Raw genomic sequence first — 12434 nt, 5'->3', positions numbered from 1 at the left:
CTTTGGTCCGCGTGAATTTACGACCAATCGAGGACAGCTTCGAGCACCGGTCAGCCCCGGAGGAGGGATTGAATCCCCGGCCGTCTCACGAAATCTCGTAAAAATGTTAAATTTATTGTGGCAATCCGAAGACGATATGTTTTTGTGTTACATTTGTTTGATCACATTCACTTAAAGACTGTTTTTTTATAATTTAAAAACATTGTATGTAATATATTAAACACAATTTATTAACAGATTTTGTTATTCATAATAAATAAAAATTAACTTTTATTTCATACCATTCTGGATTTTTTTTGGTTTTTTTGTCAGTAATTATCTTGATAAATAATCAATTGATTTTTTTTTTTAAATCTTGGTTCTGTCTCATCGATTATCGGGTCATTATAGATGGGCTTACACAATAAATTATACCACGTCAGGAAATTTGGGGAATGAATTCGCCATGGCCTATATTGTAAGTACCCATCCCAGCAACTGCCTACAATAATTCAGGGGCCCGCCTATTGTCTGTCTCTCTGAGTACAGAGTAAATGGTACCCAGTGTTGCCAGATTGATACCACAAAGTGTATATCTGTTTGTCCTTATTTCGCTCAGCAACGGAGCAAAGGATCGACATAATTTTTTTGCATTTAGATAGTTTAAGGGGCTGCAGAGTAACATAGACTACATATAATTATGAAACTGACAAGTTGGCGAGTTGATAATTCGCGGAGACAGTAGTGTGTGCAGTGAGTGCCCTTATCTCGAGCGTTAAGACCGTCGCGCACGGCAGCTGACGTTATCACGTCTGGAAAAAATTCGCGGGTTCAATAGCTTCCAAGATAAAAAGACTCCGTGATCCTCCGCATGCTCGGGCAAACGTCGCCTGTTCATTGGCTGCCGACTCGTGAGGCATCTCGACTGGGTGACTCGTTATTCGATATTTCTTTGATTGAGGATCTCCAATTGGCCCACAGCTCTCAATATTAACAGTGAACCAATAGAAGAAGCAGCACAAATATATGATTATTAAAATTTCTCGCGTTTTACGAGATGAAACCGCGATTTTTTCCTGTCTCTCTAACTAAACAGAATAGCGTTTGTCTAACCACTTATTTAAGTTCCCTGGCCTTTTTTTCTTCAGATTTTTCCTGTTTTCTGTTATAGACCCTAGATATCCTGTAACTGTCAACGTTAAAAAAAACTATCACGACCTAAAGAAATGGGTTTTGGCTGTGTCATGGACACGGCCGTGTGTTGTACATGAATACGTGTACGTAACAGATAATATTTTCCATACAAAATATTAAATATGCTATTTTATGTATGTTATAATTTTTTTTTAACACCATATCTATTCACTGTAACTAGTTTATACTAATGTTTTATATATGAAAACGATATATTTTGACGAGAGCTGGCGAATGTAACTTAAACAAACTCCTTAGCTTCTCCGAGTCAAAAGTTATACTAAATGGAAATCTCGAAAGGTAGAAAATGACCTCAAAATGGCGGTGCTTCCCCCCTCCACCGCGCGCGATGCGTCACAGTCCTCACTTAGCGTAAGAATTCTATGCTCTTTTAGCTATCCAGTGGTGTAATTAAATTTTGGATGGAGATGATAGATATGTAGCTGCAACATCAAACTGTATCCCCCGATTTTCTTATCATTGGTTTTTTGAATTGCCTCCCACTATGGAAACAATTTTGAAGACGTATTCACGTCAAAATGCTGGATTCGAGAATATGGCGTCTAGCCAGTGTCTTCGTGCGGGTAATGGGTGAAACAACTTCGTGGTCGAAAGGCGTGTGTGTGTACGGGGGGGGGGGGGGGGAAGGAGAAGGGGTTGCTGGATTCCCACGCAGCCGGGAAACCGCGTCTGTTGAAACAAACCACCACCAACAACAACAGACGCACTTCGGCAACGTCTTGCAGAGTTCCGTACACACGGCGACCTATTTGCGCTTCCCACCCGCCATTGTCGGAAGACCCCACGCGTTCCCGTGGCTCGACCTTCTGGACGAGGGGGGAGTGAAGGGTGGGGAAGTGGCGGGGCCCCAGAGGCTCAGAGGGGCTGCTTCATTCCAAGTTTGTCGTCGCATTCGTCGAGTCATCGCGACCTCGGTGCAACTCGGTTGCAAAGACGATCCCACGTCTTGTGACTCGAGGGTGATCTTGATGAATTAAAAAAAAAAAATTGGTTGTCTATAATGTCGGTTTACGGACGATAGTTTAACCTGACAACGCCATAACAAAACATGATGAAATGATTATAATACTTTTTGAATAAAATTGAATCGTTTTTATTGATTTATCACTATTTTGTATGGATACAAAGAAGGAGTGAAATGAAATCAACAATTTAATTGATAAATTTACTTTTATTTGAACTCATTAATTCAAATATGTTTATTACTTTAACGAAGAGATTATTTTACTATAACTTTTATACATGTTTGCTATTTAACTTCTTCCAATCTGTGTTATTCTGTTAAGGATAGGAAGATGATAGGAAAAGTAGGAAACGAATGGGGAGTGTTTCAAGTTTAATGTGCCTCGAAAAAGTCAAATCGATGGTTGTTCCAATCGAGTGGAAGAGAGATAGATGCGGCGCAAGCGTACAATGAGCGTAACGGGACACAGTAACGGGACAATGTGCGTTATGGGACATTTATTCGTGCGTACAGCCGGCGTTCATCGATTTATTAGACGTTGTCACGTCAAAATAGTTGTGTACGCATATTAGCAAGAACATTAACGGAGTGATTTTGATGGCTTGGAGTTATTTCCGTTGCGAAAGGCCCTGCCACACTGTCAAATATTTGTATCCAATGTTTTCTCCAGATAACCTCAAATATGTTTTAAATCACGTCACACTATCAAAGTTAATTTTTTGTCTGCGCTATATCAAAATTTTCAATTTTTCTCTTATTTTGAAATTAAATAGTGCACCACAGTACTGGATGAAATATCTGAACCTGTTATGCTAGGTGTACATTAAAAAAAAATTTTTCAAGCTAATATATTTTAACTCACAATAATATTCGTTACATGATAAAATAAATGCTTACAGATTTTATTTGAAGTAATAGAAACATAATTTTCTTTTTACACAAAATTATTTCGCAAACGACATTCATATTAACTATTTTATAGTGATTTAACTTTCATAACATTTTTTATCAATCATGTATGCTTCGACATTTTAAAGATTCGTTGTGACCGAAACGGAGGTCATTTCTGTTTTCGCTGTTTTGATTGGCCAGTTGCATCCAACATCCAATATATTTTAAAACCCGTCATATATGCAAAATATTTGATGGCAACTCAAGTTGTCAAATAAAAACATAGCTACGTGGGTGACGTTTTCGGTGACCGTAATAACCCTCCACCTTTATTTGACACAACATGTCGGAAGGTGTTTGGAAGCGAACGTTTAACAAAGTGCAAGGGCCTTAAATAAAGGCCATGGTTGGATATAGGCTACCCGCAGGAGCTAGGGACGGGAAGCCTTCTTTTCACAGACGAGAGAGCCAAAACCCGAAGTTCCCCGAAGTTCATGCTTTTTTTCCCCGTATCTTCAATGTAGCTATCCTAACCAAATCAACCGTCCACGATATTTTAAAGTATTTATAATGTAGCTAACCTAACCTAATTGACCATTAGTATCCTTTTATCGACACCGCCATATTTATTTACAATGAACAAAAAAAAAACCGAAGATGCACGATCGGGCGTTTGGCTCTCTCGTCTGTGAAAAGAAGGCTTCCCGCTAGGGACATAGACCGCCGCGCCGGTGTACGGTGTGCGCGCGCACCAGGTAGCCTTACAAGGGGAAGGAATGTCGGCAAACAATTGCAGACGATAAGAAAGTTCCTACCATCCCCCCCCCCTCCTGGGCGTGTTTTGAGATAACGCACTCCTATCGGCCTGCGATAAAACCAGCAGGCAGAGCTCACAAGAGTTTCGGAAAGAAAAAAAACCTTCGACTGGGCTCAGTTTGGTCTAGTTTACTAAGACACCACACACATTGAATTTTTAACTCAAAATTGGTCAATAATTGGTGCTATGTTGCTAATTTTTTTTGCCAATAAAACCAGTTTGTACTACGCTAAAGCCTAAGTAAAAAAAAAAATTCACAGCATAACACAGTTCGACCACCATCCAGGGGCGCAAAGCTGTATTCCTCCCCCCCCCCCCTCCCCAAATCTTGGCCCATGCCATCACCCATGGAAGATAGCAATTACCGCTAATCGTACTCGAATCGGTACTCGAATTTGTGCCGCTCACAGCTTTTTTTTTTAGCAGTTAAATAAAGTTATAGCCGATATTAAAATGGTGCCCCAATTTAACTGAAAAAAAAGGCCCACCAGGAAGCAAAATATTTTTGCATACTAGCGTCTCAACTACCGGGGTTATCCTTGTCCAACTTACTCGGAATTCTCAAACGATTGCCGTCAGGAAAACAGTTCTGCTAGACTTACATCTCTGCATGCTAGAGGTTTGGGTTGCCTATCGACACAGGGGATACGGAGGACAGTAATTTTTTTTTATTTTTTTTTCAGGTTTTTTTTTACTTGTCACTCTTACGGGTAATCACTGCTAAGCTGCCAAATAAGTTTAAATCTAACAGGAAAAAAAAAGTTCCTGCGAAAATAAAACAGAGCATGCAAAATACAAATTGGCCAGCAAAATTTCTTAAATTCCTGGAATTGGCTCTCACTGTATGAATATTGGCCAACTTTTGTGTACAGTATAAAAGCTGTTCATAACACCCCTTCACCGGATTTGCATATTCTGTAAAATAAAAATTTAAAAAAAAAATCCCACCCCAAATTGGCGAAGAAAATTAGTTTACAAAAATTCCATAGATCTTCGTAAATGAACTAATACGTTAGTTGGTTTTGAGTACTGAAAATTTCAGTTCCTTATACAATTATTTCCTGGGTAATGAAAAATTTGTGATTTTTAGTTTGTAGCTTTAATCTTAAAATTTGACTCTGAAAATTATCGATAAAAAACTTCAAACAAATAGTTCTTTTTTTTAAATTTCGGAGCGAAAAGGTAATTTTTAATACAAAAAAGACAGTTTACGACCATTTCAATGTGTGTAATGTACTTCAGAGTTCGTGTACTCCTCGAAGGAAAAAAAAAAGTGTTGTGAGGGGGAAGTCTCCCTCGTTGAATGTCTTTTACAATCATTTCATTGCAACCACGAAGAACCCTTCGTTCTCTCGAGGCGCGAACTTCACAGGGAGGTCCGTAAATGAAGCGGCAATCTGCAAATAACGATTCACACACTCCAGTGTCGCGGCCAGCCCGTGAATCCACAGACGACGTTGAAAGTATTCTTGTAGGTAGGTCGCTGTCACCGTTCCGTGATCACCGAATAATTTACTTGCGGGCGACATTTTCTCATCACACGGCTGCGCAGCTTGTGAACAGTTGGCACTGCGGGGCCCTGGGCTATTTACTTTCACGGAGGCCTTCCTCCGAAAAAATTTGAAAATTTTCAGCTCTCATGCAACATTATTAACCCAACCTGTATCTTTTAAAAACTTCGACGAAATTCTTGAAAATTTATATTTAGGATATTTTGATAAATTTTTTTTTCCTGACAAATTACCCACAGGCGAGTTTACAAATGCTTATGATCAAATTTCCGGTAGAATCACGTCACTCACTACACGTGGCAATACAATCTTTTAATTTTTTTTTTTTTTTAAAGTGAAACTTCTTGCTTAGGCGGCTACAATTTTCGAGCGTTACGAAAATTCCGATCGCACGAGCGGATTAGTTAGGTACGTGGTGGGGGAAGCGGTGGAGGAGTAACAGGCAAGGGGAGAGGTAGAAATGACGCAGCACACTTGCACACATGCGCAATAGCATAATTTAGAGCTCACATTCTTGTGTGTGTGTGTGCGCGTGTGTGTGTATCTGCGACCTCCACCAAAGAGAATTATGTTTCCTGTACCTAATAACATAAACAAAACGTTTCATTTCTGTCGCACGTGGAGTCAAAACACGCATTTTTTTAATTTTTCTAATACGAAATCATGAACAGAAGTAGGTATTGGACCAGTACGTTAAGTTACAAGATGATAAAAAAAAAATTACTTTACTCTTCCCAATAATGTCCATATATTTTTAACAGAACACTAGCCGAACTTAAAAAAAAAAAAAAAAATGAAAAGCACCGTCACGGGGCCCTGGGTTGCTGCTCGCACCTGGAGTCGTCTCTGCGAGTGTGGTTGTTGAAACACCCTCCTTTAAGAATCACGGGCCGGCCACGTCATTGGCGGTGAAGGGGGGGGGGGAGGGGGGGAGGAACTCACCCTCGTTGAAGGTCTTCTTCTCAGTGGTGACGAGCGGCTGGCCGTCGTGGTAGCCGCCCCGGTGACCCGGCGGCCGGCCCTTGAAGCCGCGCGGCAGCCGGTGGTTGTGGTGGTGGTTGTTGTGGTTGTGGTTCGCGCCGCCGCCGTTGGCAGCGCGCGCGTACGAGCCGCCGGGCGAGGCCGCGTCGCCCTCCATGTCGACGTCCTCCTCGCAGCAGGAGCACGCTCCGCCATCGTCTCCTGCGACAGACAAACCCCCCCGTCTCACGCGCCATCTCCACCACCCTTCATCTCCAGGTACAACGGCATCTGGTGAGGAGTCATTTCGTGAAGGGAGCGGTGATGCATAACCACGGTGCTGCCATCTGTGGCGAAAGGCGCTAACCAAAGTTCACAAAGCCGGAAGTATTTTTTGTTGACGTGACAACGTCTAATAAATCGATGAACGCCGGCTGCACGCACGAAAAAGTGTCCCGTTACGCACATTGTCCCGTCACGCTGAGTCCCGTTACGCTCATTGTACGCTTGCGCCGCATCTATCTCCCTTCCACTCGATTGGCCTATGCGTCCGAGGAGAAGAAAGACAGCGGCAGCACACAACTTACATCTACACGTGAACTGTTTCGTCGACTGGTTATAAAGTGAAGTGAAAAGTTAATGTGGTTTTCATTGCTTATTACAACAACAATTTCGGCAATAAAGGTTAATTATTCTTGCATTTTAAAAATATGATTACTAGTTTAATTTCAAGTATTTATTCTTTTATTATTAAAATTAAAATGATTCAATTTTATTCATAAAAGTATGCAATCATTTCATCACCGTTTTGTCATGACGTCACGTTAACTATCGTCCGTAAACCGACTTTACAGGCACCCAATTTTTTTTATAAGTTTTACTCGCTTTTACCGGAGGTGTTTCATTCTATAGCTCAAAATTCCTGTGCGCAAATCGAATTATACGATAGTCGACGGCAACGAATTCTAACGGCGGGTGCGGAAACAACTTGTGCTGATTCGCGTCAAGAAATGCAAACTCAAATCTCTTATATTTTTCACGCTCGGCATGATATATTTTTTTAAAGAAATATATGGTAAATTTCGGGTACAAGTTTCGTATTATAAGTGTATTTGCAACATGAGAACACGTGAATTCGATCGTTACCAAAGTTAGATGATACACATTTATGGTGAATACTGACGGACTCTCTCTCACCATAGCAAGTGTTATTAAAGGGCCCCGGGAAACATTTTTTATTTTATTTATTAATGAATCAAATATTAAATTAAAGTCTTTAAAGATAAAGACTACATACGAACGGTTAATCCAAAACTGTATACATGATTTCATGCCTTCAGTACATGCCAGGAAACACTAAGGGGCCCGCCTCGTAGGGGTGTATGTGTGTTAGTGAGGCGGGATGATAAGCGCGACGCTCGCTGGTGCTTCTAGCGCGCTATAGCCTCTAAGCGCAAGTCTCGTCGTCCATGATAACTGTGAAATTTGAGCGGTGATCGTAACATTATATAGCGGAGAAATGAATATAAAGGTGTTATGCAAGTCCCTTAAGTGCTTTCAAAAATCTGTATTTGTTGTTTTATGCCTAAAAATTACTCTGAAAACACGCGTTTTAGCCATTTTAACGCGTCTAAAAATACAGTTTAAAAACTTAATCAGAAATTAAAAGTACTTTTCGGCCCTCAGCGAACTCTTAAATGCTATTCGTAAATAGGCCCCACTCGGATATCTTGAGTAGTTTTGAAATCGCGTTGTTTTTCCTGAAGCTCTGCACACCGTATGTGTGCCCAGGTAGGCGGGGCCCTTAATATTGACTTTCTATTTGATAAAGACCATTACATAAGATTTTTTTTATAAACCTTTAATAGTTATGCAGGATGTCCATAAATTAATGTCCCAGTTTCAATGGTACATTATAACAGTAAAATCTAGACCATTTACAACAAATTATACATCAAATAAAAGGTAAATCTAACGTAGTTTTGCTTAGAAATGCTCAATATGCGCACCTTTAGCTATACGGCACACATCCAACCTGAAGTCCAATTCTTCCCACACTTTTGGTTAACAAGTCCGGAGTAATGGAAGCAAATAGCCTCTTAAATTCTGTGTCTCAAATCTGGCAAATCATTAGGTAACGGCGGAACGCAGACACGATCTTTTATAAAGCTACAAATGAGAAATTCGCATGGCGTTATGTCAGATGAACGTAGAGGCCAGCGAAAAATACAGCTATGTCGTCTAGACCGTTACGACCAATCCAACGGTCTGGGACTTCAACGTTCAACCACTCTCGTACAAAGAGATTCCAATGGAAAGGAGCTCCACCCTGTTGCCAAATAAAGTTTACTACAAGTTCACCCTCTACTAATTGGGGATTCTTTCAACAAAGGTGGCGCTGTAAGCGAGAAAACAACAAAGCAGTACATCACGCATGCGCTTATCTTAAACTGTTTGAGAAACTCTTTAATTTTGATCTAGAGCCAACACACTAAAAAGCATACAATTATTTGATACTATTAAATTTTATAACTGGGACATTCTGTGTTATGAATGTATTTGGAAATCGTTTGCAAAAACACGAAACATTTAGAAGCCTTGTGATATAGCCTCCGAGGACGCTCAAGCGACGCAGTGCATGATGGCACGTGTGTCTCACGTGCGACGCCGAGTACACAACGACGTCGTCGCTGTTTACGGACTCCAGCTGGCGGCGACGCCACGTGGCGCCTCGCGCGAACCCACTTCCCCCCCCCCCCCCTACCCGGCGACAATAGACAATAGACAGAGTGGCAACTCAATGCTATAACCAACGATCTTATTTTCGTTGGGAATCCGAGATCCGTGCGGGGATTTAAGAGGCAACCTTAACAACTTGAAAAGTCGACTTTTCGAAAGTAAACGTTCGCAGCTTAATTTTTTTTTGGTGGTCGTTCTTTACTGGGAATATAAACCGTATTACTTTTAAGATGATTTATTTTTTTCAATCCGGAACAACTATGTTAAAATGCTTTATCTTTTGTTTCAAAATATTTGAAAACTGTATAGCCGCAAATTTATAGCGCTGAAAATCATTACCTCAGTTTCTACTGCAAATAACAAAAAAAAAAAAAAAAAAAAAAACACGTGCAAAGCACACACAAGATTTTGTTTTACAGCCATTGCTTACTTCCCTGCTATCAAAATTATTTAACATTGCAAAAAAATTATTCCAAAAATATATTTTGCCATTTAAATCAATACGCCACTCCGTTCATACGCCATTCCATAAATTCTGAGCCAAGAACGTTCGTAAAAATTATTTTATTATTTGTGTTATGTGTAAGAGATTGTTCATGTTTTTCTCATATTTTAAACTTTTTTTTTATGTTGGCATTTCTCAACCGCGTATTTTTTTTGTGGCAATATTCCGCCTGTACAGTTGCGCCCCTTGATCGGACACGTCCAACATCACGTCACGACGCGGGGAGTAGGACAGGCCACCACCACCCAGGTCTCACCAACAATTTAACGATGATGCAGACCGATTACAGACTTTCGCTTAGTGCATTCCGTGGAGCCTTTGATCATAGATGTGGATACCTTTGTTTCTTTTGAATTTGTTTTGGTGTCTGTGGCCAAATACTGATGTTTTGTAGATGTGTTCATTTATGAAAGTTTTTTTGGAGTTAAAATTCTTTGCTGAGAGGGCTACAATTTTCGAGCGTTTACGAAAATCCGATCGCATGAGGGGAATAGTTAGGTACGTGGTGGGGGAACCGGTAGAGGAGGAGAGTGCATTAGCGGCTACACCACTCCAACAGGAGGGGAAGCCTAAGATGCGCATAAAGTTCTGCCATTCCCGATTACACCCGAACAATTCACCTTTGGCCAACTTCGGGATTTGTTTTACTTTTGCGCAGGAAAAATGAATTCAAATATTAAAAGTGGTCTGTTAGGTTAGCTACATTAAAACACTTTAAAACACTATGGACGGTTAGTTAGGTTAGTATAGCTACATTAAAATAAACAGAGAAATATAAATATATATAAATAAACCCGAGGTTGGCCGAAGGTGGATTGTTTGGATGTAATTGGGAATGACAGAACGTTATGTGCATCTTAGGCTTCCCCTCCAACGTATGCACTAGCTGTCGAATGGGAAAAGAGCAAGGAAGGGGGTGGGGGGGGATAGGTAGGTACGTGGCGCAGTATGCTATATGCCAGTTGTAACGGCCGGAAGGGGAGACGGCAGGGGAGAGGTAGAAATGACGCAGCAGTGATGCTACGGAATTCTCTTAACTCTGCTTGTGTTTGTTTACTCCTCAGTCTTCGTAACGGCTAACGATTGATGCTACCAAATTTATTTTATTAAAATTATCTACAATTTATTTATTAGTGCGGAAAAGATTTACTGATTTGTGCAGTTAACTGTATGAGTATAATTAATTGTTTATGTGAATAGTGTGACTGAAAATGTAAAGAATTTCTCTCTATACCTAATAATAAGTTTCACTACTGTCGCGCGTAGACTCCACGCCCACACTTTATTATTTTTTATTTTTACTAACTACTTCTTAGCTTACGGGCTGAGGACACGTCCTTGGAAATGACGGTGTTCCCAACGTTAGGTGCGCCTTGTTACAGCCATTATTAAGGACTGTGATTGGTCCCCGAGATCGGCCCTGATTGGAGGATGGTCTGGCCAGTTAGGAAGCATCTGCTTTGTTATGTCCAACAATCTTGACTGTTGCTAATTCTTCGATGATGATCGTTCGTGATTTAAAAAAAGAAAATCATTCCAATTATTACTTCACATCTGTAGCCATCTTCTGCGCCGATACAAAAGTGTTTTCTGTTTTCTATGACATCTCTGATTGATCAGTGGTTTTTGTTGGCAACATTTATAATGACTGCCATGACTTATATCATTGTAGTGCTCATCCACGTCTGAGCAGCTTGATATATTTGATATCTGCGAAATGTTCTTTCAGGCGAGTAGAGATCATAGGTTTTGTTGCAAGAGCAGGGCAATTTTTTTTTTTAACTCCTGGGAGGTTTTCGGAAACGATGGCGAGATCATGATATTGTACCTGAATTCACCAAAAAAAAAAAAAACCGCGACTTTTAAGAAACGATTCCGATTTTGAAATGTTTGTCTAAAACTCAGACACTTGCTCAAGCGGTTGATGCTTTACTATTACTTGTCCTTGGTGTCTTAGAACTTTGATCCCAACAAACGGAACTGTACGACAAAATTATTAATTTAACAAAAAAAGGTTTCATATGGCGTAATAAAAGAAACTAGAGAATATGTTGCACACACTTCATAATGAGTGGAGTTAAAAAAAAAATTCTAATTGTATTGATTTTATTTTCATTGGATATTAACAACCTCACTTGCTTTAAACCGGGTAGCTAACCGAGGAACGTTTTGCAAACAAAACTTAACCTCTCACTTTAACAAGCATACCTTAACTAGTTGCATAATTAAGTTATTTCGCTCGGAAAAATATTCAAGGGGTAGAGATAGATACCGAAAGAGGCCATATTGTTTTCAACAGTTTTCATTTCATTAACTTTTTATTTTCACTTTTAACACTGGAAATTTTCCATAGTTAGGGTAGATTAACAGGTTTTCCAAGGTACCATAACATACATTATATAGTCTCAAATGACAGTATCATTTTATTAAAAGTCATTCCGAAAAAAAATTCATTATCTAAAACCCAATGACTTCACTTTCACTTTGTAACAGCCAGTCACTAGGTTTTAACGAAGACCAATTTCAAACATTTAACGATTCAAAACTGTAATGGTCTAAAAAATTACTAAACAAAAAAAGGAGTCTTTTTTTTTACTCCTTAAGGGAGAAAATAATAATCAACTTCAGGCATTCGTTGATCAGAACGTTACATGCAAAAGTCTCGGCAGTAGTCTTGCGCCAGTTCTGTAACGTGGATATAATTTCCACCATAAAACGTCTGCAAGAAACGAAGACGAAAGTAAATACCACGGATGCACACCTCCTGTGCTCAATAGCAGGCGAGCTGAGTACGAATCCATCATGGCTGTAAACAAAAACGACGACAGCCCAGACGTTTCTAGCGCCGGAAAA

At 40.0% G+C, this 12434-nt stretch overlaps 1 protein-coding gene across 4 annotated transcripts in view; it reads right to left on the bottom strand.

The window, feature by feature from the left end:
- LOC134534853 (uncharacterized) overlaps window positions 1-12434 on the bottom strand; it is a 288966-nt gene that overhangs the window by 170376 nt on the left and 106156 nt on the right. For all 4 annotated transcript variants that reach the window (XM_063373487.1, XM_063373486.1, XM_063373489.1 and 1 more), the window contains exon 2: window positions 6320-6559. In XM_063373487.1, coding sequence (XP_063229557.1) covers window positions 6320-6559 — 240 coding nt within the window. The remainder of the gene's footprint in view (window positions 1-6319; window positions 6560-12434) is intronic.

Source organism: Bacillus rossius, chromosome 8, assembly GCF_032445375.1.
Source record: "Bacillus rossius redtenbacheri isolate Brsri chromosome 8, Brsri_v3, whole genome shotgun sequence".
NCBI classification, from domain to species: domain Eukaryota; kingdom Metazoa; phylum Arthropoda; class Insecta; order Phasmatodea; family Bacillidae; genus Bacillus; species Bacillus rossius.
Note: the sequence above shows the minus strand (reverse complement) of the source record. Positions and strands in the feature narration are given on the sequence as shown.